Raw genomic sequence first — 27975 nt, 5'->3', positions numbered from 1 at the left:
GAGCACGTCTTCGTGCTGGCGCTCATGCGAAGGAAGGGGATGAGGACGAGCTCGTCCTCGAGATTTTTTTAACGAAGGGGTATTGGGCTGGCCTTGGGCCGTGTTGGACTGGGGTTGGTTGGGCTGCTGGTGGGCTAGTTACTGGGCTGATGCGGTCTGGTAAGGTCCAGGTGAGTTTTTCCTTCTTTTCTTTTCTGTTTATCATTTTCTATTTTATATTTACTATTTGAATTCATATTTGAATTCAATACTGTTTGTAAATAATCTGTAAATATGCTAACTCATCCAAGATTTATAATACCAACTATTGTTTCACTATCTTATTTTGAATTCATATTTTATATTAAATTACTTGCATATTTGTGAACTTATTCAAAATAACATTTGGACATAAACTTATATTTTTACTTTAATTCACTTATTATTATGTAATCAATTCTGTTTAGAATTATGACAGTGGATACTTTCATCTCCACATATTTCAGAGATGGTTATTATGTATTGGTTTCCATTTTAGGATTTAATAACTTGCATATTATTTCATGTGAGGAACATTTTATTAGGGTTTTGCAGGTTGGATGATAACCCAATTTTTTCAAGGTTATCTTTAGTATTATATTTTAAATATAATCTGAAATCCTAGAGTATGCATTACTCTCCTCAAGGTTGGGCTTTATTTATAGGGATAAGTGGTTGATAACCACACATGAGTTTAATTATAGGACTTAGCATTAGGTGGCTCTTTGTTTTATAATTGGAGCATAGGATTTGATTAATGAACCATAAGGGTTCAAATGCTAATTACCTAATGACACATGGATTGAATCTCAATTATGTCTTGGGTTTATATTATGATTGCCATAAGGGTGTATAAATTAGGGTTGAGATATAATTCTAGTTTATGGAATTGGGGATGACATCATATTGCATTTGCTAGGGTTTAATCTCCCCTAACCAAGGTAATATGGTTACTTACTTAATTATTTCAGTTCTCCTTTAATTAGTAGGGACTTGAGAATTGGTTTTATCTTATACCAATTAACTTCTATTACTATCCTCAATTTATCATTAAAGTAACTAAAGTGGTTATGGTTCTTTTTATAGTTAACTTTGGTTATATGGATTAATGGTTTCTCACCATATAAAGTATGGAGTTTTTCTCTAAGGTTTTCTTAGGTTTCTTAGGTGAAGAATAAGTGGAATGTAGATGTGGTAGAATTCTACTTATGATCACAAAGTGGTTCACAAGTTAAGGTTGGGATATAAGCCTATGGTTGCTTACTAGTTACCTCCCTATGATTTCATGTGGTGAATAACATCTTCTAATCATATAAGTGTTAGCATTTGGATTATTCTCCTATTTCTCCAAAGCATGGTCATGGATTAGGCATGATACACTTGTTCTTAATATCTCTACCTCAAGTTCTTAGGGTTTATGATCATCACTTAATTTATAATGATCAAGGTTTGGATTCCTAGGGATCTCTCATTAAATGGGTTCTCTCTTCCATGATCAAGCATTGTCTTGATCAACTAGGATATAACACTTCTATTTTACTTTCTTGGATGTGACTACTATGGTTGCCTCAATAATTTATATCCCAGTAGAATATCTGAGATATTAACTTAGGGTTCTTTCCAGGAATTGATGATACAATCATCTGGGTATATGGATAGTTCTCTCCCTCACAATCAAGTGTTGGCTCAACTTTCTTAAGTGTAACACCTTAGCTTGAGCTCTCTCTCATAGGAATTGTTATTCTAGGTTTCATGGTGTTCTCCTAATATCTCCACCTTACTTTATCAATTCATGGGTATGGTATTATTCCATGTGATATTAGGTTATCTCACCACTCCAGGGGAAATGGTTTACAACCTAATACTTTAGTTCAAAGGTTGTCCTTTATTCTTAAATAAACAGAACTAGGATTAGTATGAAAGGTCTCTCTCATTTGGGAAGGACTTCAATTCTAACCTAAGGTTATTCTCCAAAGGTAATGATGTAGTCACCAATATCTATGGTTAACATAAATGGGTTCTCTCTCTAGGGAAGGTCTTGAATAATATCCTAGGGTTCCTCTTGAAGATGATGATTTGAATACTTGGATGTATATCCAAGGTTTAGCTCAAGGTTTGTTGCTTCTCTAATAATTATTGTAGAACTCTCACCTCTCTAGGTTTGATGTAAAGCTAACTGTGATAGAGAGGAATATATACTTCTAGAGTTGATCTCCTTGTCTTATTTCCAAGCTTGAAATAAAATGAATACCACGAGGTTCAGGGTAGGATCAAGGATTAGTTTAAGAACTGGAAAAGATAAGTGAAGAATGGTTTTTCCATTTTATTGTTACTTGATTTGCAATTGAATTGATATTCATATGTTATGCCAAGGATTACCTTATTATGATCTTTTATAAGATCAAGTAGTTGATCATTGAGTAAAGTGTTGTTGTGTTGTTTATTGGTTCCATTTGATCTAACTCCTTAGATCAAATCATCTCTTCCCAAAACAAGGTTTTAACAAAGTCACATTGAGGTTTATAGCGCTTGACTTGATGAGCTACTTCAATTCCACCAAGGTCAAGTTAAACTTCAGTTAATGTGACTGTTTTACTTTAAAGCGCGAAAATTTCCCAGATTTTCTATGCATGAATGCAATGCACACATCTGTTTCCTCTATTTTTGTAACCCCATTACCTGAGATATTACAGACTCTAGATAATGAAGAGTGTTACTTTGGAACACGTAATTCACATGGACTTATGTGTTTAAGATAAAAAAAAAACTACAAATACTAAAATGCTCGCGGTCGTCACGACAACCTTAGGACAAATGATACAACACGCAGATAATGCAAGCACACACCTATTAACAACTATTCCCTCCAGTCCTATTTAATTGACTCATATTTAGTACAAAGTTATGCTAAATCTGAGTCAATTAAAAGAGACCAGAGGTAATAGTTAATTGGTTCAATCACACGTCACACTATAGTCAAAATATCATAGAATTCCCTAGTTGATTTGAAAATGAGACGATTACACAAGTGGATCGATGTAGTACAAGAATATTTCCAATCATAAGTATTTGTTACGTTTTGCTCGCATATGTAGTACCCCCTCCGTCCCATGAAATATATCAAAAGTTTACCAAAATTTAAATGCAATCCGTATCTAAATGCTATTTAGTGTCTAGATATATCTAAATTTCGATAAATTTCAGACAAGTTTCATGGGATAGAGGGAGTACTATATAATCGCTTTCAAACATGAAATTTATAACCTTAAGATGGAGTAGAAAAACACATGCAAAATAAAAACTCGCAATTCGCCACGACAATCTTAGAAACAAATAATGATACTACTACAATACGTAGATAATGCAAGCACACAGCTACTCAGAGCAGCTCTAGTTAGCATACGTCAAATCGGTTCGATTGCACATCGCATTCTGCCGGAATATTGGTACAGCACACGATTGAAAATTGGGTGGTTTGCACAAGTGGGTCAAAGTAGTAGTAGTACCCAAACACGGGTTTCGCAAGAAAAAAAGGACACGTATCGGAATCCCGAGGCCCTCCCACCGGGCTGCAAATATTTTAAACGCGAGGTCAAATCTGTAAAACAGCAGTCGGAGTAAGAAAATAGGAATTCACTTGGGAAGCAACGACCTGGCCACGCCACGCCACGCCACGCCTGATGGTTTGTCCTGTGCACAGCACGCACGACTTATCCCCCCGCCCGCCGCCCCTTTCCTTTCCCCTCTAACCACCTCGCTAACCACTCGCGCCGGCGGAAGCCGAAGCTCAGCTCCGCGGATTCATGGCCTGATACTGAGCCGACCCCCCGACGACATGGTTTGCGCTCCTTCTCGTGCTCAATTTCCTGCTTCGTCAGTCCGTCTGATCGTCTGGTTCGAGGAGCAGTAGAGTCGTGCGAGTTTGTTTGTGTGCCTGCGATCGCAGATCCTGCGCCGTCGCTCGCTTAGGTTTGTCGTTCTCACGGATCTGTAGCGGGTGGTAGAGCCGCGGTTCGGATTACCGAGCCGGTACGCGCGGCCTCTGCTTGTTTGAATCGAATCTGAGGGCAGGAGTGACCCTCGGTTTCACCGTTTGTTGTGGACTTGCAGTCCAGGTGAATTATGTTTGGCCCGATTTCTTGGTAGGCATGGCTGCTGTACTTGTGGATATATATATGCGGTTGTAGGAAGCTTCAACGAGTGAAGCACCGCCCACCTTTCGTGATTGGTAACCATGGTTAGCAGGAACTTGTTAGATCTCCTACTTTTCTGTGTTGGTTCGAATCTAGTAGAGGTGCTCGTGTAGAAAGTTTCCGAGAAACACCCTGCCTTTCTTGATCGTGAAGTGTGTTTATCACTACCAGGAACTGGATTGCCTCTTTTATGTTAGATCTGTTACTTCTCGCGGTAGTGCAAATTTTAGTGGAGATTCTCATGGGGAAAGTTGTTTCAGGGTGCCAAGGATAGCTTTGCTGTGCTGCTGAAGGAAGGGATCTTATTAACCGCGTAGCGAGCTGCTTGGATGCTATAAAGTGCTTCGGTTGTGGATCAGGACCGGAAGATACAGTGGGGAGAGGGAGGAGGAGAGTGTTTGCAGGGGAGTCACGAGATGGAAGAAGCTCAGGAAACCAGGTACTGGTGCCACAACTGCGAGGAAGTGGTCGTCCCCGTGGAGCCGGAGAAGAAGTGCCCCGACTGTGATGGCGGGTTCGTGGAAGAGATGGGGTCCGAGGAGTTTGAGCCGTCGGCGAACGTGAGGTCTGAGCAGAACCTCTCGCTCTGGGCCCCGCTGCTGCTTGGGATGATGGGTGGTTCGTCGCGGCGATCAAGGCCACGCAGGGATATGATGGATTCTTCTTCTGACGAGGAGGAGGGACGGCAGGCAAGGATCCGCAGGGCATTGAGGGATACTGATGATGAGGACGAAGAGGAGGATGATGATGATTCGGACCGTGAGCTTCAAGACTTGATTAGGAGGCGGAGGAGGAGGGGCTCGTCGCTTGTCAGGCTGCTTCAGACTCTCCGTGATGACTTGAGGGGTTTGGATGACATTGGCAGGGACAGGGATAGAGGCCTGGAGGGCCTGAGAGAAAGAAGGGAGAGGGAGAGGGCTAGAAGAGACAGGGAGAGAGAAAGGGAGAGGGCGAGGGAGAGAGATCGAGGGAGAGAAAGGACGGAAAGCGTGATACTGATCAACTCCAACAATGAGGCCATTATTCTCCAGGGAACATTTGGACCTAATGGCAACCAAGAGCACTCAAGCAACACCAATACTGGCGTTTCACTTGGAGACTACTTTCTTGGTCCTGGCCTAGATCTTCTCTTGCAGCGTTTGGCAGATAGTGACCTGAATCGTTCTGGCACACCTCCTGCTAAGAAGGAATCAGTGGCCGCATTGCCAACTGTGAACATCCAGGAAGTATTGGGCTGTACAGTCTGTCTTGAGGAGTTTGAAATGGGGACAGAAGCAAAGGAGATGCCTTGTCAACACAAGTTTCACACCAGTTGCATCCTTCCATGGCTGGAGCTCCACAGTTCTTGTCCAGTTTGTCGCTTTCAGTTGCCTACCGAGGAATCAAAGAACCCGTGCGAGTCAGGCAGCGGTGGTGGGACGGTGAGTGCTGATGGAGATGATGCCGAGTCAAGTAGTAGTGATGTAGAGGGTACTGACCATAATGGAGGCAGCCAGCCTGGGAGTCCTATATTTCCAGAAAATGTGTCTGATAGTGATATACGCTCTGCTTTGGATGAGCTCTTCCCAAATCAGTCATCATCTTCTGAGAGCTGAAGGTAATTAGGCTGCTAGATCATACTGATGGGAGCAATGGTAAGAATTATAATAAACTCGCTCATCTGATATCATGCTAAATGATTACCTTATCTTGTAGCCACGCATTGCCCTGGCCCCTGTGCTTCCAACATGCCAAAGGAGTTCTGAATGGAGATTCCTGTGAGGCCGGGCGCCTTTATGCTGTGGTTTCCTGTAAATATTTGTTTAATCCGACTCTGCAAGAACAAGCTGTTATGTTCGCTTTCTCTTCTAAAACCTGTACCTGGGTTGTAACCTGTTTGATGCCCGCCGTGTTTACAGTACGACACAGCATACTTATGTGAAATAAAAGTACTCTAGTATGTTTATGTGAACGGGATAATTACAGGTTTGGCAGTTGAACCCAAGGAAACCTGCTTCTGATGAACAGTTGTCTGGAGCATCTGTTTGGCAACAGTTTACGCTATCAGTGTGAGAAGTTTCCTGGAAGAGATTTGGACAAGGGTTTACAATGAGAAGCGATTTTGCTTGGCCCTCATGTTCCAGTTGAATCCACGATTCAGGATATCGATCCAAGGTTGGGCGGTTGCATCATGTGCTAGTTACATGACTATGCGGGTGCTTGCTTCATCTGATCTTAAATCTCACACCTAGAGGATTATGCACATCTGGTGCTAGCATTCAGTACTGCTGCTCCCTTGGTTGTTTCTTGTCATCTGCTGGAGTTTCTCAAACATGATAAATTGATAATGATCTCTTGTTGAAGCCTCTGTTGATGGTTGTTTTGGTGAATCAAAGTTCTGAACTGGACCAGCTCGCTGGGTCAGATGGTTTATTTTCATTTTCAGCTTCAGATTGAACAGAGGGCACCTTATTTGAACAAGAATTGGGCAGTTTCTTATAAAAAAAATCTTCTTTGCTGGATATCAACTTTCTATGTGCGATTCTGCATCAGTTTTCAGACCGAGACTGGAACAGTGAGACTGTTTGAGCAAGAACAGGACTTGGTAGGTGTGGTTGTAGATGGGTCTTTGCTAGGCTGTCCAGCTTACTCTTATGGCTTTAATTGATTGTTGTATCTGGGTCATGGGTCACCTGATTTACATGTTATAGTGCCTATATAGAAGCTGTCAGCTCAGATATTTGCCGGCACGTATAACGAGTGCATGGTAGTACATAATTCTCACATAAAAGAAGTGCATACATGTCAAAACTGCCCAGTGACTCAGTGAGACCTATTGGTTTAGTTAGTTCGTAGCTAGGATATCAGAACAGAAATTCACGGGAGAGCCCGAACAGAATGAAATCCCACACGGCCACTTGTGCTGCAGTGTAATGAGATGCCACTTTCTGATGAAAACCATGGGATGCAACGTCTAGACGACCTTGCTCCCTTGGTCCTGGGAAAGACTGGAGTCAAGCGAGGACCTGGACCCCGGGATGCACAAGTGGTTGTCCCTTTCCGTGTGAGCAACTAGCCAACTACTGACTAGTGGTATGTGAAGCGGGGTTCACAGAGAAACTTCACGGGGCGTGCGTGAGGACTCCATCTACGAGTGAGTGATTGGATCAGAGCATCTCCACCGGCAACCCTAGTGGCGTCTCCAATAGCTCTATGATTGTCCGAGCGTTCGGCATTATTTTTGGGCCACACCGACGTGCTTCAAAAGTGGTTGGTCGATTTTAGAGCCTAATAGAATAGTCAACACTCTAGTGCCGGCTCTACGCTCGGGGTAGGAAGCTGGCACGCCGGTGCACCACACTGCGTCAGATTTTGCCATGGGTCCCACCTAGCAGGCACACATTAAAATCCTATAACTATTTCCCCAAACCACATTAAAATCCTATAACTATTTCCCCAAATTCCTCCCTCCCGCTCGCTGCTCCAGTTCCTGGCCGCCCGCCTCTCCAGTTCACGTCCAGAGAGTGCCATCAACCTCGCCGGCGCCGCTTCCAACATGACTCCCAATGCGGAAGAAATGGGACATGGTCCGACTAACTCTCAAAGAGACGGCGAAGCGGAAGATGGACCACTTCCCTCCTCGGCGGCCTCGGCCGGTCGCCTAATTGGCAACAAGAATGCCAAGGCCAAGAGGAATGGGGCGTCCTCATTGGCCAGCCTTAATGCCATCATTGAGAAGATGGTTTAATCTAGAACAAAAAGAGGGACGCAAGGGGAACCATCACGTGGATGGTCATATTGGACAAGTAAGATGTGAAGTTGAGGCTTGAGAGGAAGAAGGTGGAAGCCTCCAAGATGGAAGCCTCCAAGATGGAAGCCCAAGCCAACATGATGAATACCATGAATGAAGCATCGAGCATTGCATTGGCCAAGATGATGCAAGAGGCCAAGATCTTGATGGCTGACATATCGGGCATTGATCCATTGGTGAGAGCATGGCACGAGATGTACCACACGCGCATTAGTAAGGAGGTGTTAGTCGCCCAAGCGTCGGCGGTAGTGACGACCATGGCGGCAGTTGCAGGCATGGCGGTGGCAACCCACCGCCGGTGAAGGAGGCGGAGACCGTGAATCCGTCGATGATCGATGAGTCAAATGTGATGGATGTGCTCGCATCATTCACACTATTCATTTGATCTGTTTGGCCATGAATCCCAAGTTCTATCGTGGCGATTTGGCGTTTTGGCGTGTTGGTCGAACTAGACTTCGAATTTCTATCCCAAAAACGAGATTCGAATTTCAATCCCTTCTTATGAGTTTTAGTTTATTTTTGGCCTAAAATTTCTATTGGGATATCCTATTGGAATCGCCCGTGTGGGGATCCCCTTCCTATATCAAGCGAGCTACCGCTAATGCCTTCAATGACACTATTTTTTTCAAGAATACACCCTGGATAGTGTATTAGATATATAGAAGGAAGGACAAAGAACCCAAGACCACGCCATAAGCGGCTAGTTCATGCTACCAACATGGGGTGGCAACTCCTCGAGTCAAATCTCACTTTCCTGACGCCCGCAACAGCTCAAATTCATCCTTAATCTTCGTATTGATCGTCACGATGGCCGGAGTAGCAGCGTTGAAGATCACATCATTCCGGTATCTCCAAATACCTCGCTTTTTTGGAATTGCCGGTGAACATGCTCTTAAACCGTTAAGTATACGGACGAACCACGTAAAACCAAGAAGAACACGACATGGTAACCTGCCCCCGACGCGTTTGAAGTGCAGTGCGTGAGAAGGTGAGAATGATCCAAGCTATCCGCCAAAGGAAAATAGAAAGAATGATGACTTTCGCCGGAGGAGAGAGGCCACACGCCAAAAGCATAGTATATGCTATACCGAGTTCACTGGAGCACGTCACCTCGATCATGGAACTTTCTGTGAAGTTTCTCTGGCTATAGCTTATGGGGTCTATAGCTAGTGGATAATGACGAAAAGGACTATGGGCGAGTTTGTCTGGCGTAGGTGGGCCGGCACACGCGCTGCGCCGTAAAAAAAAATTTAAAAAGAGAAAAAAAAACTGCATTCGCTAAAAAAGAAGAAGCTGATTTCAGTCAACTCAAAACCGATTGACGTACGGGTGTGTACACACTTCCTAGTTCACTTTGCATCTGATAGAGAAGGCTTAAGGCTTTTTTTTTTTTAAAAAAAAAGTTAAACCAAGTAAAGTTTGATCAAACTTTTAGAACAAACTATTAATAAATATAATATTTTGTAGATATCATATGAAAATGTATTTCATTATCTATTTAATGATATTAATTTCGCATTTTGCATGTTAATATTTTTTGGTAAAAGCTTAATCAAATTTGACATAGTTTGACTTCTTAAAAATAATATAAGCCTTAAGCCTTGCGATGGAGGTAGTATTTTAAGAAGACAACAAATATAAGTGTTGCGGTACATATATCTTATTATTATCTCTAGCAATTAACAAGAAGTAATTAAAATTTAGTAAATAATTATATTGCTAAGGAAAAGATAAATGGTACAATGGAGAGAATAGTCTTCCATTATTTTTTAATAATACATCATCCCTTAACTAAGGGTAGACAACCTTCTCTTTCTTTATTTTCTCTCTTCTAACTAAGGAAATGTTTTAACATGGCAAGAAGACTGATGTCATCCTATTGTACTTGTCCTTATAGCCTCATAGAGTCATATAGGTTCGACGTGGGTTTCTCATATACAGTTGTGCATCACAGGGATGGTAGACTTGACGCCGAACCATCGCTAAAGTCATCTTTGGATATTGTTGGAGTCTCCCTCACGTCTCCTACTCGATTGGATGGGGTAGTTGCGACGTATTTGCACACGCCTAAGCATGTACAATGATGATATCTTAACAATACCACGTAGAGTAAATGTTGAGGTGGACAAAAGATAAAGTTATAAAAAGGTTTGCCTTTCTTATTAAGGGATGATCTTATAGTATAATCTCTCTTACCATAAATTTATAATTGTTTGGTTATTAAAGATAAGACTTAAAAGATAACCCATTGTATACATCATTTTTTTATTATATCTAATTTATGTGGCGTGGTTAAGATAAGATGGTTTATTAACCATTGCACATGCCCTAAATTATAACTTTATATTTCACCAATAGCAAGCCCTACTTAATGTGTCAAGTGGGATACCACCAAAATCTCACTTACAGTTTATTTTTTGATTTCTAGTTCAAAAATTTGCTCGTTGATAGTCCATTTTGTGATTCTTAGTTTAAAATTTTCCCAAATAAACTATAAATAAACTATGGTTTGAGATTAAATAAACATGAAGAGTTGCTCGATAAAAAATGTCCAATGACTAATCACAAATGTGTGTGATTTAAGAATAAATCAGGTGACGCTGGATCCTCTTTCAAAATGTTTTGGACCCTTTTTAGAATGCTCTGTTCTGTATCGTCCGACTAATAATTAACTAATACTATATTCACTTAGTTTGATAGATTTGATTATACTATCCTATAAAAAGCAAACATGGCAGAATCTCGGTCAAATTTACAAATTTATTCACACATGTCTATAGAAATTTTCTCATTGTTGTAGCAATTTCTTTATGTAGCTAGTGGAAAAAACATAGGGTATGTTTTGCGTGTTCAGACGAGTATTACTTCTTGCATGGATCTCAACGCCGTATCATCGTTTTTGGCACCGCCTGAGAACTAAGTAATTCACAGTTGGAGAATTAGCAAAACTCTTTTTTTAAACACATCAGTGTCACTTTTACTTTCACCTTCACTACTATCCAAGTTTTTTTTATAGAAAATACAACTATCCAAGTTACCAAAAGAATTACGTTAGCTTACTTTAGACGTACTAATTACAGTGAGAAGGTAGACCTATTCTCTCAAATTGACGTTAGGCGCCACATGTTATTTCCTCTCAAATTGAACCGCTAAACACACTCCATTGATCTTTGCTCGCGATTCTTGTCGGTTACGTTCTAGTTTGGCGTCATCGACTATGACGACGGCCACTATGCAGCTGAATTGACAGGAAACTACAACGACGACGCTCGATCTCTCTGTTGTTTAGCTTGTACCAGTGACCTTACAAATGCAGAGGAAGACTGGGGAATTAATCACCCCACGCACCAAGTCATCCGCAAGTCAAGTCGGCTATTGATATTTGATACCAACTAGGAGAAGACACAAAAAAGTAGCACTATCATATTACTCCTGGCGAGTTGCCGCGAACTTCCACACGTACTCCATGTCCCCATCTCCATCTTTGCTCCTTGCCGGAACTCACTATATATATGCACTCGCTCATCCATGGATGCGTCAACACAATAACGTTCTCCCAAAGCCACGACCTGTTTTGCAAAAGGCTTTAATTAACCCCTGTCTAGTTCACACAGCCTTGTATCGCAAGCAATGTGGGGAGCTGCGTGTCAAGACGGTCTGGTCATGTCGGTGTCATCTCTCCTGATCGCGTTCGTGTTCCAGCCCCTGGCCAAGAACGCCATTCTCACTGGCCGTAGCATCCTCGACCTCCTCGGGCGCAACGGCGACGCCAGCGTCGTAGACGACGCCCCACGGCCGCATTGCGAGCAGTGCGCCGCGAGGTATGGCCGGGACTGCGGGCGCCTGTCGGGCTCTGACGCCGCGGCGGTCACCGCGAGCCTCGGCATGCCGCTGTCATCGTCGACGTCGGTGTGCGGCGTCTGCGAGGCGATGGGGGTGATGGAGGAGGTGGCGTGGGGCAGCAAGGAGGCCGGGGAGGCGGAACTGCGGGAGGCATTCGGGGTGTTCGACCGGGACGGCGACGGGTACGTGTCCGCGGCGGAGCTGTGGGGCGTGCTCCGGAGGCTCGGCATGGTCGAGGGCGCTAGATACGAGGACTGCGCCGCCATGGTCGCCGCCGCGGCCGCACGCCACGGCGACGCCGGCGGCGGCAGGGTCGGATTCCGCGAGTTCAGGGCCATGATGGAGCACGCGGTTTGATCAACAGACGGGCCGATCGGGTCCGTCCGTGGCTTGCATGGCTAGTTGACTACTCCACTATTAAACAACATTGGTAGTACCGTACGTCTTTCAGTTCTGTTCATACTTCAGCGTGTGTTCGTGTAGGCGTGTAGCTTTTGGGTCGTCCAGCAAAACCCAATTGCGTTCGAGACTTTACTATTGCCATTAGTATTTTGAATGAATAATAAGATGTGTACAGGCTTCCGATTGTTAATTTCACGAACCGAGAATGCATGCAATTAGCTGCAGCGTTGAACTGGTGGGCGTGCAGCTGGCTTAGCTTACCAGCGGTCATGCATTTTCCTTGGCAGTTGGCATACAACTGACGAGGTATTTGTTGCTATTCACTACTTCCTCCGTTTGGAAATGTAAGATGCTGAAATATTTTCTTTGCTTCACCCACTTTAGTTTGTATCTAGTCTATATTTAGTATGTAAGTTCACCCAGTTTAGTTTATATCTAGTCTATTTTGTAAGCACCTAAACATCTTACATTTTCAAACGGAGGGAGTACTTGCTAGACAGAACAATTGACTACAAATATTAGACATTGCTAAGGTGAACTTAGCTAGCACGAAACTTAGAGCATCTCCCGCGGTTGCCCAATAGTCAATATCATCTCCAACTCCAATGGTCACCTCGATAGTCCGTCTCGCAACAGTGCCAAGCAAGCCCTATTGGAGACATTTGCCCAACGGTGTTCCTAGTATATTTTATTTAAAAATTTAAACTTGCAAAATTTAAACCAACCGGATGAATTTTATCCAAATATTTAGGATTTATATAAATTCAAGTGAAATTTAAATAAAACTAAACTAAATCTTAATAAATCTAGATCTAGTGGAGCCGGTCGAAGAAGCTCCGGTTGCCGCTGTTGACGTGGGCACTACCCTTCGAGTAATGGACGTTGCCCTATCCTATATTGACTAATTGAAGGCCCATGAAGACACCCGAACGCTAGATGGGCCACCTGGACAGCGCACCGGAAGAAGCCTTGGCGGGCAAGACAAGGAAGCGGTCAACAAGGAAAGATTAGATCTAAAAGTGATGTAAACCTAGTCGTACTCGGTTAGGACCCTTGAGACCTGGCCTCCAATATAAAGGCCAGGAGAGGGGCTGCCGAGGGACACGAACAATCTTAGCGATCATAGCTAGAAAAAGCTTAGAGCTAGGTAACCCTAGCAGTAGTAATCTCGACGAGATCTCAGCCGAACTATTCGGCACCCCATTGTAAACCATTGTCATCATAATCAAGAACAGACAGGTAGGACGTAAGGGTTTTACCTCATCGAGGGCCCCGAACCTGGGTAAATCGCTCTCCCCGCTTGTCTGTGAACCGATGTCTCGTGTCAGCTTGCAGGATTCCATCAACCCTAAGCCCCTATCGGAGGGCATTGGCGAGGAGTACCCTCGACAATTGGCGCCGTCTGTGGGAAGCTGTCGGCACAAGGCAAAGCATCGGCAGCACCAGTCACATCCGCGGCGTTTTTACTCGAATCACCGACGCCGGCGGAGCCAAGAGATCCGGTCCGATGCGGGTCCTTCGAGTTCGTGCCGCGCCGCGAAGCACTTCATCTAAACTCTATGGCATCATCTCACGACCCGGAGGCTGTTTTCGGTGGCGTCCACTTCATCATCGACTCCGGAGGCTTCCTCCGCCTCCCGAGGGCCGGCGCTTCCGACTCAAAGGCCGTACCCCCGGAGGGTGTCCCTTCAGCGACAACCCTAAAAATTTCACCCAGAAGCACGCAAGAGAGCGACCGAGGGGATCTTGACACCGCGGCTGGGCAAAGGAAGAGGCGAAAAAGTTCATATCGTAAAGAGGAAGGCAAAACGGTAGTTCATCCTCGGCAGTTTGAGCAAGGATGCCATGACACATCGACAATCAGGGGTCGCACCCGTTCTCCATACCTCTCGGCCACGGAGCAACTCGAGGCGCCATGTTACCTCCACTCCTACTATGACCCAAAAGATGGTCGGGAGAAGTCCAGCCATCCGTTGAAGAAGTGCCGACACTTCCTAGAAATTCGACAGTTCTGCGATGATCTTAGAGCTGAAGCTGTATCAAGAGTACGTATGATGGAGGAGAAAGCAAGGTCCTACGACCATTGACACGCGTACAGCACGCGACCGTTGGGAACCCCAAGTGGAAGGTGTGATGCGTACAGCAGTAAGTTTCCCTCAGTTAGAAACCAAGGTTTATCGAACCAGTAGGAGTCAAGAAGCACGTTGAAGGTTGATGGCGGCGAGATGTAGTGCGGCGCAACACCAGGGATTCCGGCGCCAACGTGGAACCTGCACAACACAAACCAAGTACTTTGCCCCAACGAAACAGCGAGGTTGTCAATCTCACCGGCTTGCTGTAACAAAGGATTAGATGTATAGTGTGGATGATGATTGTTTGCAGAAAACAGTAGAACGGTATTGCAGTAGATGGTATTTCAGTATAGAGAATTGGACCGGGGTCCACAGTTCACTAGAGGTGTCTCTCCCATAAGATAAACAGCATGTTGGGTGAACAAATTACAGTTAGGCAATTGACAAATAAAGAGGGCATGACCATGCACATACATATTATGATGAGTATTGTGAGATTTAATTGGGCATTACGACAAAGTACATAGACCGCTATCCAGCATGCATCTATGCCTAAAAAGTCCACCTTCAGGTTATCATCCGAACCCCCTCCAGTATTAAGTTGCTAACAACAGACAATTGCATTAAGTATTGCGCGTAATGTAATCAGTGACTACATCCTCGAACATAGCACTAATGTTTTATCCCTAGTGGCAACAGCACATCCATAATCTTAGAGGTTTCTGTCACTCCCCCAGATTCACGGAGACATGAACCCACTATCGAGCATAAATACTCCCTCTTGGAGTTACAAGCATCTACTTGGCCAGAGCATCTACTAATAATGGAGAGCATGCAAGATCATAAACAACACATAGACATGAATTGATAATCAACATAACAAGTATTCTCTATTCATCGGATCCCAACAAACGCAACATATAGAATTACAGATAGATGATCTTGATCATGTTCGGCAGCTCACAAGACCCGACAATTAAGCACAATGGGGAGAAGACAACCATCTAGCTACTGCTATGGACCCATAGTCCAGGGGTAGACTACTCACACATCACTCCGGAGGCGACCATGACGGCGTAGAGTCCTTCGGGAGATGATTCCCCTCTCCGGCAGGGTGCCGGAGGCGATCTCCTGAATCCCCCGAGATGGGATTGGCGGCGGCGGCGTCTCAGTAAGGTTTTCCGTATCGTGGCTCTCGGTACTGGGGGTTTCGCGACGAAGGCTATTTGTAGGCGGAAGGGCAGGTCAGGGGGCGTCACGAGGGGCCCACACCCTAGGTCGGTGCGGCCAGGGCTTGGGCCGCGCTGCCCTATGGTTTGGCCACCTCGTGGCCCCACTTCGTCTCCTCTTCGGTCTTCTGGAAGCTTCGTGGCAAAATAGGACCCTGGGCGTTGATTTCGTCCAATTCCGAGAATATTTTTTTACTAGGATTTCTGAAACCAAAAACAGCAGAAACAAAGAATCGGCACTTCGGCATCTTGTTAATAGGTTAGTTCCAGAAAATGCACGAATATGACATAAAGTGTGCATAAAACATGTAGATATCATCAATAATGTGGCATGGAACATAAGAAATTATCGATACGTCGGAGACGTATCAGCATCCCCAAGCTTAGTTTATGCTCGTCCCGAGCAGGTAAACGATAAACAAAGATAATTTCTGGAGTGACATACCATCATAACCTTGATCATACTATTTGTAAAGCATATGTAGTGAATGCAGCGATCAAAACAATGTATATGACATGAGTAAACAAGTGAATCATATAGCAAAGACTTTTCATGAATAGTACGTCAAGACAAGCATCAATAAGTCTTGCATAAGAGTTAACTCATAAAGCAATAATTCAAAGTAAAGGCATTGAAGCAACACATAGGAAGATTAAGTTTCAGCGGTTGCTTTCAACTTGTAACATGTATATCTCATGGATATTGTCAACATAGAGTAATATAATAAGTGCAATATGCAAGTATGTAGGAATCAATGCACAGTTCACACAAGTGTTTGCTTCTTGAGATGGAGAGAAATAGGTGAACTGACTCAACATAAAAGTAAAAGAATGGTCCTTCAAAGAGGAAAAGCATCGATTGCTATATTTGTGCTAGAGCTTTGATTTTGAAAACATATAGAGAGCAATAAAAGTAAAATTTTGAGCGGTGTTTGTTGTCGTCAACGAATGGTAGTGGGCACTCTAACCCCTTGCCAGACAAACCTTCAAAGAGCGGCTCCCATTTTATTTTATTTTTGTGTGGCACTCCTTCCAACCTTTCTTTCACAAACCATGGCTAACCGAATCCTTCGGGTGCCTGCCAACAATCTCATACCATGAAGGAGTGCCTTTTTATTTTAGTTTTATTATTATGATGACACTCCTCCCCACCTTTGCTTTCTCAAGCCATGGCTAACCGAATCCTTCGGGTGCCGTCCAACAATCACATACCATGGAGGAGTGTCTATTTTTGTTAATTAATTTGGGACTGGAAATCCCATTGCCAGCTCTTTTTGCAAAATTATTGGATAAGCGGATGAAGCCACTAGTCCATTGGTGAAAGTTGCCCAACAAGATTGAAAGATAAACACCACATACTTCCTCATGAGCTATAAAACATTGACACAAATCAGGGGTAATAAATTTTGAATTGTTTAAAGGTAGCACTCAAGCAATTTACTTTGGAATGGCGGAGAAATACCATGTAGTAGGTAGGTATGGTGGACACAAATGGCATAGTGGTTGGCTCAAGGATTTTGGATGCATGAGAAGTATTCCCTCTCGATACAAAGCTTAGGCTAGCAAGGCTATTTGAAACAAACACAAGGATGAACCGGTGCAGCAAAACTCACATAAAAGACATATTATAAACATTATAAGACTCTACACCGTCTTCCTTGTTGTTCAAACTCTTTACTAGAAATTATCTAGACCTTAGAGAGACCAAATATGCAAACCAAATTTTAGCATGCTCTATGTATTTCTTCATTAATAGGTGCAAAGTATATGATGCAAGAGCTTAGACATGAGCACAACAATTGCCAAGTATCACATTATCCAAGACATTTTAGCAATTACTACATGTATCATTTTCCAATTCCATCCATATAACAATTTAACGAAGAAGAAATTTCGCCATGAATACTATGAGTAGAGCCTAAGGACATATTTGTCCATATGCTACAGCGGAGCGTGTCTCTCTCCCACAAAGTGAATGCTAGGATCCATTTTATTCAAACTAAACAAAAACAAAAACAAACCGACGCTCCAAGAAAAGCACATAAGCTGTGATGGAATAAAAATATAGTTTCAGGGGAGGAACCTGATAATGTTGTCGATGAAGAAGGGGATGCCTTGGGCATCCCCAAGCTTAGACGCTTGAGTCTTCTTGATATATGCAGGGGTGAACCACCGAGGCATCCCCAAGCTTAGAGCTTTCACTCTCCTTGATCATGTTGTATCATCTCCCTCTCTTGATCCTTGAAAACTTCCTCCACACCAAACTCAAAACAACTCATTAGAGGGTTAGTGCACAATTAAAATATACATGTTCAGAGGTGACATAATCATTCTTAACACTTCTGGACATTGCACAAAGCTACTGAAAGTCAACGGAATCGAAATATCCATCGAACATAACAAAACTGGCAATGCGAAATAAAAGGCAGAATCTGTCAAAACAGAACAGTTCGTATTGACGAATTTTATTGAGGCACCAGACTTGCTCAAATGAAAATTCTCAAATTGAATAAAAGTTGCGTACATATCTGAGGATCACTCACGTAAATTGGCATAATTTTCTGAGTTACCTACAGAGAATTTTGCCCAGATTCGTGACAGCAAAGAAATCTGTTTCTGCGCAGTAATCCAAATCTAGTATGAACTTTTCTATCAACGACTTTACTTGGCACAACAAAACACCAAACTAAGATAAGGAGAGGTTGCTACAGTAGTAAACAACTTCCAAGACACAAAATAAAAACAAAGTACTGTAGTAAAATAAACACATGGGTTATCTCCCAAGAAGTTCTTTCTTTATAGCCATTAAGATGGGCTCAATAGTTTTAATGATGCACTCGCAAGAAATAGTATTTGAAGCAAAAGAGAGCTTCAAGAGGCAAATTCAAAACACATTTAAGTCTAACATGCTTCCTATGCATAGGAATCTTTTAAATAAATAAGTTCATGAAGAGCAAAGTGACAAGCATAGGAAGATAAAACAAGTGTAGCTTCAAAAATTTCAGCATATAGAAAGACATTTTAGTAACATGAAAATTTCTACAACCATATTTTCCTCTCTCATAATAACTTTCAGTAGTATCATGAGCAAACTCAAAAATATAACTATCACATAAAGCATTCTTATCATGAGTCTCATGCATAAAATTATTACTCTCCACATAAGCATAATCAATTTTATTAGTTGTAGTGGGAGCAAATTCAACAAAGTGGCTATCATCATATATAGGAGGCATATTGTAATCATAAAAGAAAATTTTCTCCTCAATGCTTGGGGGACTAAAAATATCATGCTCATCAAAGCCAGCTTCCCCAAGCTTAGAATTTTCCGTAGCATTAGCAACAATGGTGTTCAAAGCATTCATAGTAATAACATTCCCATTAGCATGCATATAAAGTTCCATGGGTTTTTTAATTCTCTCTTCAAACACATCATGCACTAATTCAAGATAAAGTTCATAAAGATCTCTCATATTTTTATTATTTTCCATTATGCTTAACTAGTGAAATAAAAACATGCATGATATTAAGTAAAGTAAAACAAGTAACTATTTTTTTTTGTGTTTTTAATATAGCAAACAAGATAGCAAATAAAGTAAAACTAGCAACTAATTTTTTTGTATTTTGATTTAGTGCAGCAAACAAAGTAGTAAATAAAATAATGCAAGACAAAAACAAAGTAAAGAGATTGGGATGTGGAGACTTCCCTTGCAGCGTGTCTTGATCTCCCCGGCAACGGCGCCAGAAATTTAGCTTGACACGCGTACAGCACGCGACCGTTGGGAACCCCAAGTGGAAGGTGTGATGCGTACAGCAGTAAGTTTCCCTCAGTTAGAAACCAAGGTTTATCGAACCAGTAGGAGTCAAGAAGCACGTTGAAGGTTGATGGCGGCGAGATGTAGTGCGGCGCAACACCAGGGATTCCGGCGCCAACGTGGAACCTGCACAACACAAACCAAGTACTTTGCCCCAACGAAACAGCGAGGTTGTCAATCTCACCGGCTTGCTGTAACAAAGGATTAGATGTATAGTGTGGATGATGATTGTTTGCAGAAAACAGTAGAACGGTATTGCAGTAGATGGTATTTCAGTATAGAGAATTGGACCGGGGTCCACAGTTCACTAGAGGTGTCTCTCCCATAAGATAAACAGCATGTTGGGTGAACAAATTACAGTTGGGCAATTGACAAATAAAGAGGGCATGACCATGCACATACATATTATGATGAGTATTGTGAGATTTAATTGGGCATTACGACAAAGTACATAGACCGCTATCCAGCATGCATTTATGCCTAAAAAGTCCACCTTCAGGTTATCATCCGAACCCCCTCCAGTATTAAGTTGCTAACAACAGACAATTGCATTAAGTATTGCGCGTAATGTAATCAGTGACTACATCCTCGAACATAGCACCAATGTTTTATCCCTAGTGGCAACAGCACATCCATAATCTTAGAGGTTTCTGTCACTCCCCCAGATTCACGGAGACATGAACCCACTATCGAGCATAAATACTCCCTCTTGGAGTTACAAGCATCTACTTGGCCAGAGCATCTACTAATAACGGAGAGCATGCAAGATCATAAACAACACATAGACATGAATTGATAATCAACATAACAAGTATTCTCTATTCATCGGATCCCAACAAATGCAACATATAGAATTACAGATAGATGATCTTGATCATGTTCGGCAGCTCACAAGACCCGACAATTAAGCACAATAGGGAGAAGACAACCATCTAGCTACTGCTATGGACCCATAGTCCAGGGGTAGACAACTCACACATCACTCCGGAGGCGACCATGGCGGCGTAGAGTCCTCCGGGAGATGATTCCCCTCTCCGGTAGGGTGCCGGAGGCGATCTCCTGAATCCCCCGAGATGGGATTGGCGGCGGCGGCGTCTCAGTAAGGTTTTCCGTATCGTGGCTCTCAGATGCGGGGGTTTCGCGACGAAGGCTATTTGTAGGCGGAAGGGCAGGTCAGGGGGCGTCACGAGGGGCCCACACCCTAGGTCGGCGCGGCCAGGGCTTGGGCCGCGCCGCCCTATGGTTTGGCCACCTCGTGGCCCCACTTCGTCTCCTCTTCGGTCTTCTGGAAGCTTCGTGGCAAAATAGGACCCTGGGCGTTGATTTCGTCCAATTCCGAGAATATTTCTTTACTAGGATTTCTGAAACCAAAAACAGCAAAACAAAGAATCGGCACTTCGGCATCTTGTTAATAGGTTAGTTCCAGAAAATGCACGAATATGACATAAAGTGTGCATAAAACATGTAGATATCATCAATAATGTGGCATGGAACATAAGAAATTATCGATACGTCGGAGACGTATCAACCATCCGCCAGAACCATATGTACCGGTACCATATGATCCAATGGAAAAAGACGAATATGTACCATCCGAAGTATTCCCAGGGTTACGTGGACAAATCAACATGATCCATAAAACCAGCTTTTCGAAGAGAGAAATCAAGAAGTTCTCTCGAGAAGTAAAATATGCAGAAGTCGCCATGGTTGATACGCCGGATTTCATCAATTGGTCAGAGCAAAGCATCACCTTCAGCAGGGCGGATCACCCGAAAGCTGTCCCAAGGCCCGGTCACGCGGCCCTTGTCCTTGAAGCGCAGATTGGAGGGTACAACATGGGGAAAGTATTCATGGATGGAGGAAGTGGCTTGAACTTGCTATTCGCCAGCACAATGAGAGCAATGGGTTTGACAGTCGACATGTTAAGAGAATCTGATACAGGGTTCCACGGCATTATACCGACTCGACCCGCTTACTCGCTAGGCAAAACGTCGTTAGACGTAGTCTTCGGTGCACCCAGTAATTTCAGGAAAGAAAAGATCGAGTTCGAGGTAGTCGACTGGGAATCTCAGTACCACGCCATCCTCGGCAGGCCTGCGTTCGCTAAATTCATGGCCGTGCCTCATTACGCATACTTGAAACTGAAGATGCCAGGCAACAACGGGACCCCAATAACCGTTCACGGCAGCTTCGCTCGATCAGACAACTGCGACAGGGAGTTCCAGAAGATCGCCTCGAAGTTTGGAGCCAAGGAAGAACTCAACACGATCGATACCGTTACAGACCATACACAGCCACCAGCCGACAATCGAAACGTGAGATCCGATGAGTTCGACACTGAAACTAAGAAGCTGCAGGTGCACCCTACTGACCCGAAGAAGACGGTCAATACCTCGGCTGATCTCACTGACGCATAGGAAGGCGCGCTCATCGAGTTCCTCCGTGAGCGCTGGGAGATATTTGCATGGGAACCATCCGACATGCCAGGTATCCCCAGGGAACTCGCTGAGCACGCCCTGAATGTTGACCCAACGGCTAAACCAGTACAACAATCAATGTGACGGTTTTCTGAGCCAAAGAGAAGAGCAATTGGCGAAGAAGTTAATCGGCTCCGCAAGGCAGGGTTTATTCGAGAGCTTAAGGAATCTGAGTGGGTGGCCAATCCCGTTATGGTGCCGAAGAAGGACACAACCGCCCTCCGCATGTGCATCGACTATACCAGCCTTAACAAGCACTGCCCGAAGGATCATTTCCCGTTACCTCGAATAGACCAAATAGTCGATTCCACAGCTGGATGCGACCGTCTCTCTTTTCTCGATGCATACTCCGGGTACAACCAGATTAAACTGAAGAAAGAAGACCAGGAGCTAACCGCGTTCATCACCCCACACGGCGTTTTCTGTTACAACGTCATGACCTTCGGGTTGAAAAATGCAGGAGCCACTTACCAACGCTGCATGCAAGCGTGCCTTGCGGGCAGATCGGAAGAAACATTGAAGTTTACATCGACGACATTGTGGTGAAAACGAAGCACGCAGCCACACTCATCGATGATCTACGGGAAACCTTCGACAATCTGGACAGATACAAAATCAAGTTGAATCCCAAAAAGTGCTTCTTCGGAGTACCCGGAGGACAAGTACTCGGGTACTTCATATCGGCCAGGGGAATCGAAGCCAATCCCTTAAAAATCAAAGCCATTCCCGATATGGAGCCGCCAAAGAATCTGCACCAAGTGCAGCAGCTGGCGGGACGACTGGCAGCGCTCAGCAGGTTCATTGCAAAGCTGGGGGAGAAAGCCTTGCCCTTCTACAACCTGATGAAAAAAATCAGAAAAGTTCGAGTGGACAAAGGAGGCACAGGAATCCTTCGACAACTTGAAGAAAATCTTATCAACCTCCCCAGTACTTGTGACTCCACGCGAGAAGGAGACGTTGCTCATGTACATAGCTGCAACGGCACAAGTCTTCAGCAGCGTTCTAGTCATCGAACGAGAGGAAGCAGGAAGAGTCCATGGTGTGCAGCGGCCCGTTTATTATCTCAGTGAAGTACTCACGCCTGCAAGGCAGAGGTATCCCCATCACCAGAAACTGGCATATGCAGTATGGAGGTCAGCTCGCAAGTTGCGGCACTACTTCACGGAACATCCGATTAAAGTTGTAAGTGAAGCGCCCCTGAAGAGCATAATGACCAATCCTGAAGCCACAGGTCGGGTGTCCCAATGGGCTATCGAACTAGCACCACACGACACAACTTACGTCAACCGAACGGCGGTAAAATCCCAAGTACTTCCAGACTTTGTGGCAGATTGGATCCAGTCACAGACACCGGCAACACCCGACATGTCAGGGTCGTGGACATGTACTTCGATGGGTCGAAACGGAGTACAGGTGCAGGAGCAGGAGTGGTGCTGATATCACCGCAGGGAGATAAGATGAAGTATATACTACGCATGAATTTCTCTCTGCCAACAAACAACGAAGCAGAATACGAAGCGCTGTTGCATGGAATGAAAATGGCAAAAGCGTGTGGTGCTACTCGCCTAGAAATTTATGGAGACTCGAACTTGGTGGTGCAGCAGTCGATGAACTTGTGCGACGCAGTTAGTGACAACATGATCGCTTATCGGCAGCTGTATCAGAATATGGAGGCTAAATTCGAAGGATGCGAGCTCAAACATATTGGCAGAGCCAGTAATGAGGAAGCCGACACTTTGGCAAACATCGGGTCTACATGCTCCCCCATCCCAGACGGAGTGTTTTACGAAGTGATCGCTCAACGATCAATAAAAGAAAAGACGTCGGAACCTCCGAAATCATCGGCTGATGAATTAGAGGCAAGCTCACAGCAAACCCCTTCGGCTGAAGAATCTCCAGCCCCTCCTGCCGAACAAGTCCTCCTCCTTGAGCCACTATGGACCAAACCATTCCTAGCATATCTGACAAAACAAGAGCTGCCAGAAGACTCTGTAGAAGCTAGGCGAATCGTCAGACGTTCAAAAGCTTTCACCGTGATAAATGGTGAGCTTTACAAACGTAGCATCTCAGGGATCTTCCAAAGGTGCATCGCCATTGATGATGGAAAAGCACTGTTGCGTGAGATACACGAAGGAACCTGCGGGCATCATGCAGGAAGCAGGGCCCTTGTGGCCAAAGCTTTTAGGGCTGGATTTTACTGGCCAACGGCAGCGTCAGATGCTAGGGACCTAGTCATGAAGTGCGATCCCTGCCAACATTTTTCATCAAAACCACACGCTCCTGCAACGGATTTAATGACAATACCCTTGGCATGGCCTTTTGCTCAATGGGGACTCGATCAAGTTGGACCGCTGCCAAGATCGTCACCCGGAGGACACACGTACTTGTTGGTCGCAGTCGACAAATTCACTAAGTGGATCGAGGCAGTACCTGTACGAAACCAAAAAGCCGAAACATCGGTTCAATTCTTCAAGGGAATAACTTGTCGATTTGGTATGCCCCACAGCATCGTCACAGACAATGGCTCCAACTTTGATTCCGAGGAGTTCAGGAAATTTTGTGATGACGGAGGAATCAAATTGAAATTCGCATCAGTTTCTCACCGCCAGACCAACGGCCAGGTGGAAAGGATCAATGGCCTAATACGAGATGGCCTCAAGAAACGCCTTAAAGGCGCGGCCGAAGCCTGGGTTGAAGAGTTACCGTCCGTGCTCTGGAGCTTGCGTACCACGCCCAACAGGTCGACTCAATACACTCCATTCTTCTTGGTGTACGGAGCCGAAGCAGTCTTACCAGCCGACGTCCGATTTGAAGCCCCTCGAGTGACAGCATACACAGAGTCTTCCTCCAATATCGCGCTGCAAGACGCCGTCGACCTCCTCGACGAAGCACGGGACATCGCCTTGGCAAGAACAACGGTATACCAGCAAGCGCTGAGAAACTACCACAGCCGACGAATACACAGTCGAAGCTTCACTGTTGGGGATATGGTACTTCGGCTGAAGCAAAAAAGACCCCTGAAGCTAGAATCTCCATGGGAAGGACCATACATCATCACTGAAGTGATACCAGGAGGAGCCTATCGGCTCAAAAATCCAACCTCAGGAAAAGACGTCGAGAATCCATGGAACATCGCGCAGTTGCGACGGTTCTATACATAGGACACGATTGTTTTTTAACGGCCTATAGAGTTGCTTTACATTATGAATAAAGATCTAATCAGATTTTCTACCTTTTTCTTGCCTCAGGCTTTGGCACCCGAACATAACGTTTGGAGTCCTTACAATCGGCTCTAACTCCCATCGGGAGCGCTGACTTATATAGTGTCCTTAATTGAATACTCTCAGCGAGAGCTAAGATTAATGACACACAAAAACAACCAATCCAAGCCTCGAAAAATCTGCGAGAGCTGCAGTCGATGGTTACATTATCACGAGATAAGGCTCAAACCGGTGCACCGTGTGACGAAGCCAAGATCTCGAATAAATTACATATCGACTTCGCAATAACATTGCATAAAATTCAACGAAGTCGTCGAGAAAGCAGGTTGAACTGATCACTCAGCCGCACTCGACAATAAAATATTAATCAAACTAACATAGCGTGCAGCGTACGGAGTAAACAATCTTATGCAGATACAAGGTTATTACATTCATAATCGGGTCCCCCGGTCCCAGTGGGCCTTCAGATCCTTTTCAAGGCACGATTCCATCCGAGAAACGACGGTGTAAGCAGGACCTCTAGCAACATCATAATGCTGGCTTAAATCCCTTTCAGTATTCGCTACGGCTGTCAAGTCTAAAGATGGATGGCACGCCAATATTGAAGCAAAGGCAAGTTCAGCACCAGCCAGAAGCTCTTTCCGCACCAGCTGTCGAATCCTCTCAGGAGACTTGAATTGGGTGAATAAGCCAGATAAGGTTTTGGGTGCTTGGTCCAGAGGGAACAAGGTGTTCCAAACCATCATGAGATGGGCATAGTACTTATCAAAGTAATAATGCGCCTTCATCACCCGGTACTTAAACTTCGCCATGACGACAGCCTTCGGACGATGCAACCACAGACCATGTGTTGGATGTGCGACGTCGGTCATCGCCTCAACCTCTTCATGGATCTTTTTGTCTTCCTCAGCCGCATCCGAAGCTACAACTGGAAAAGGAACGAGTGTCAAGTAAAAAAAAACATTCAAGCTATGCCAGAAGGCAGGCTAATACTTACAGCTCAAACTTTCGGTAGCAACATAAAGACCATCGAGAGCATATTGCTCGACAGCAGTCGCTATCTCTCCCTTTTTCTTCACCAAGGCAGCCATCGCACGAAGAGAGGTGATGTCCTTATTCAGACAGGACACCTAATCACGTAAACGACGAACAAGGTCTGATTCGTCATTACTCGAAGGGTTCGGAAAGAGCTCGGCACGGGAAGAAGATGAAGGAATCTGAAGTACGGTCTTCAGTTCAGACTAAGCATTAATATAAAAACTCCCATCGGGAGCATCAAGCACACGTCATACAAACAAAAGGATGTTTAAATTGGCAACAGAGCCGAATTTTTGGAGTTACGAATGATCCTATGTACAACAAGTCAAGTAAACAGTTCAAGGGATTGCCTACGATGAACCAGGGGCAGATTCAGGAACAGGTCCGGCTTGCGCTTCATCCACCAGCTTCAGAAGTCGGTTGGCACAAGTTATTGCCGATCTCTTGAAAGGCTCAAGATCGACTAGATGGTTTTCATCATCGACAGGCAGTGCCTTAGAAAACTCCTCCAATTCCGACCCCATCCCATGACCCATAAGCAACTGAAAAGTAAGGACTGCTCCAACCAAGCGGCTGCGGCGTTTCAGTACCTCCACAGGTTTAGAAGGATCGACAAGGAAAGCTTCCGCCATCTCGTCGAGAGTTTTGTCCAACGTCATCTTCGGGAAGATCATCGAGTATAGCTTCGACAGTGCTCCTTTAGACTTTTGCAGCAGTTTAAGGATTTGGGTATTGGACTCGGTGGCAAGTGATAAAGCGTCGGCTGTGGAATCCTCTCGGAGCTGATGGCATCGGCTGACAGTTATGTTGGCAGCCTCTGAAAGAGAGACATATCAGCAATCAACAAAGAAACATCAAGAAAGAAGCAGAATACCATGAGGGTTTTTACCTAATAAATTCTTGACGGATTCACGGAGGACACCTTCCTTCTCATCAATTGCAGCCGCCGCAGCACGCCTGGCATCCTGATCATCCTTCATTTGACGCTTCAGCCTCTTCACCTCTTCCTTCAACAAGGCGTTCTCATTCTTGGCATCAGTAGCAAGCCTGTTGGCTTCGACCACCTGATCAGCCGAAGATTTGACGGCCTTTCGAAGTTGGGATTTTTCGGCTTCAAGGCGAGTGAATTGCTCAGCAAAGTCCGCCACGGCGTCGACTGTAGCATAAATCGGCTACAGCTAGGAAAAATCAAGAGGAGCCAGACAATAGAAACTTGGCAAAACCAGGAAGATTAAGTACTTACATGATCACGACCAGCTGACGGGGTGGGAGCGTCATCAGAAGGGATAACTCTCGATACTGGGACCTTCTCCACACCCGTTCGTGAAGGAGGTGTCGACTTGGCGGGAGAAGGATTTGACTCCTTAGCCGATGCTGCTTTCACAGAGGCAAGCTTGGCCCTCTTCGCGAGAGGAACATCGTCATCGGAGCTACTTAAGTACAATACACAGTTAGCATAAAGGATGACGGGAAATAGATTAAAACAAAAAGAGTATAGATGCTCACAGATCCAGGTCATCTTCGTCCATGAAGAAACTTGTTGAACTCTTCGTAGCAGGAGGAGGCGAAGCAGCTTCATCGGCATCATTATCTCCTCCTCTAGGACTTGATTCAGCCGAGGTGATGAGATCATCGTGTACCTGCTTACGACACCTGCTCCTGAGGAAGGTGTCATCTTCGGCAGCTTGCTCCTCCTGGACATCGCTGTCTTCAAGAACGTGTTGAACGTCCTCGGTTCCCTCAGAATCGTCATCGTCATCCTCCAATACCAAGCCGCTCTCGGGTGAGGGAGGATAGCATTGGGCAACGATGGGAGCCTGCAGAAGGAAAGAAACTTATAAGGCACATACATGAAAAGAAATAATAACAATAAACAA

At 44.5% G+C, this 27975-nt stretch overlaps 2 protein-coding genes across 2 annotated transcripts; both read left to right on the top strand.

Moving 5' to 3' along the window:
* Positions 1-3686: 3686 nt before the first annotated feature.
* On the top strand, positions 3687-6162 carry LOC127292182 (E3 ubiquitin-protein ligase SIRP1). The gene is made up of 3 exons (XM_051321543.1): positions 3687-3856; positions 4472-5808; positions 5907-6162. Exon 2 carries the CDS (start codon positions 4628-4630, stop codon positions 5804-5806), a length of 1179 nt encoding a protein of 392 aa, XP_051177503.1. The 5' UTR covers positions 3687-3856; positions 4472-4627; the 3' UTR covers positions 5807-5808; positions 5907-6162.
* Positions 6163-11546: 5384 nt separating this feature from the next.
* LOC127292181 (probable calcium-binding protein CML16) lies at positions 11547-12624 on the top strand. Its single transcript, XM_051321542.2, has one exon. It carries the CDS (start codon positions 11632-11634, stop codon positions 12199-12201), a length of 570 nt encoding a protein of 189 aa, XP_051177502.1. The 5' UTR covers positions 11547-11631; the 3' UTR covers positions 12202-12624.
* The last annotated feature ends 15351 nt before the right edge of the window (positions 12625-27975 follow it).

Source organism: Lolium perenne, chromosome 4 (genome assembly GCF_019359855.2).
Source record: "Lolium perenne isolate Kyuss_39 chromosome 4, Kyuss_2.0, whole genome shotgun sequence".
NCBI classification, from domain to species: domain Eukaryota; kingdom Viridiplantae; phylum Streptophyta; class Magnoliopsida; order Poales; family Poaceae; genus Lolium; species Lolium perenne.
Note: the sequence above shows the minus strand (reverse complement) of the source record. Positions and strands in the feature narration are given on the sequence as shown.

Coding starts and splice junctions, on each gene's coding strand:
- LOC127292182 (XM_051321543.1), top strand. CDS start 4,628: ATGGAAGAAGCTCAGGAAACCAGGTACTGGTGCCACAACTGCGAGGAA.
- LOC127292181 (XM_051321542.2), top strand. CDS start 11,632: ATGTGGGGAGCTGCGTGTCAAGACGGTCTGGTCATGTCGGTGTCATCT.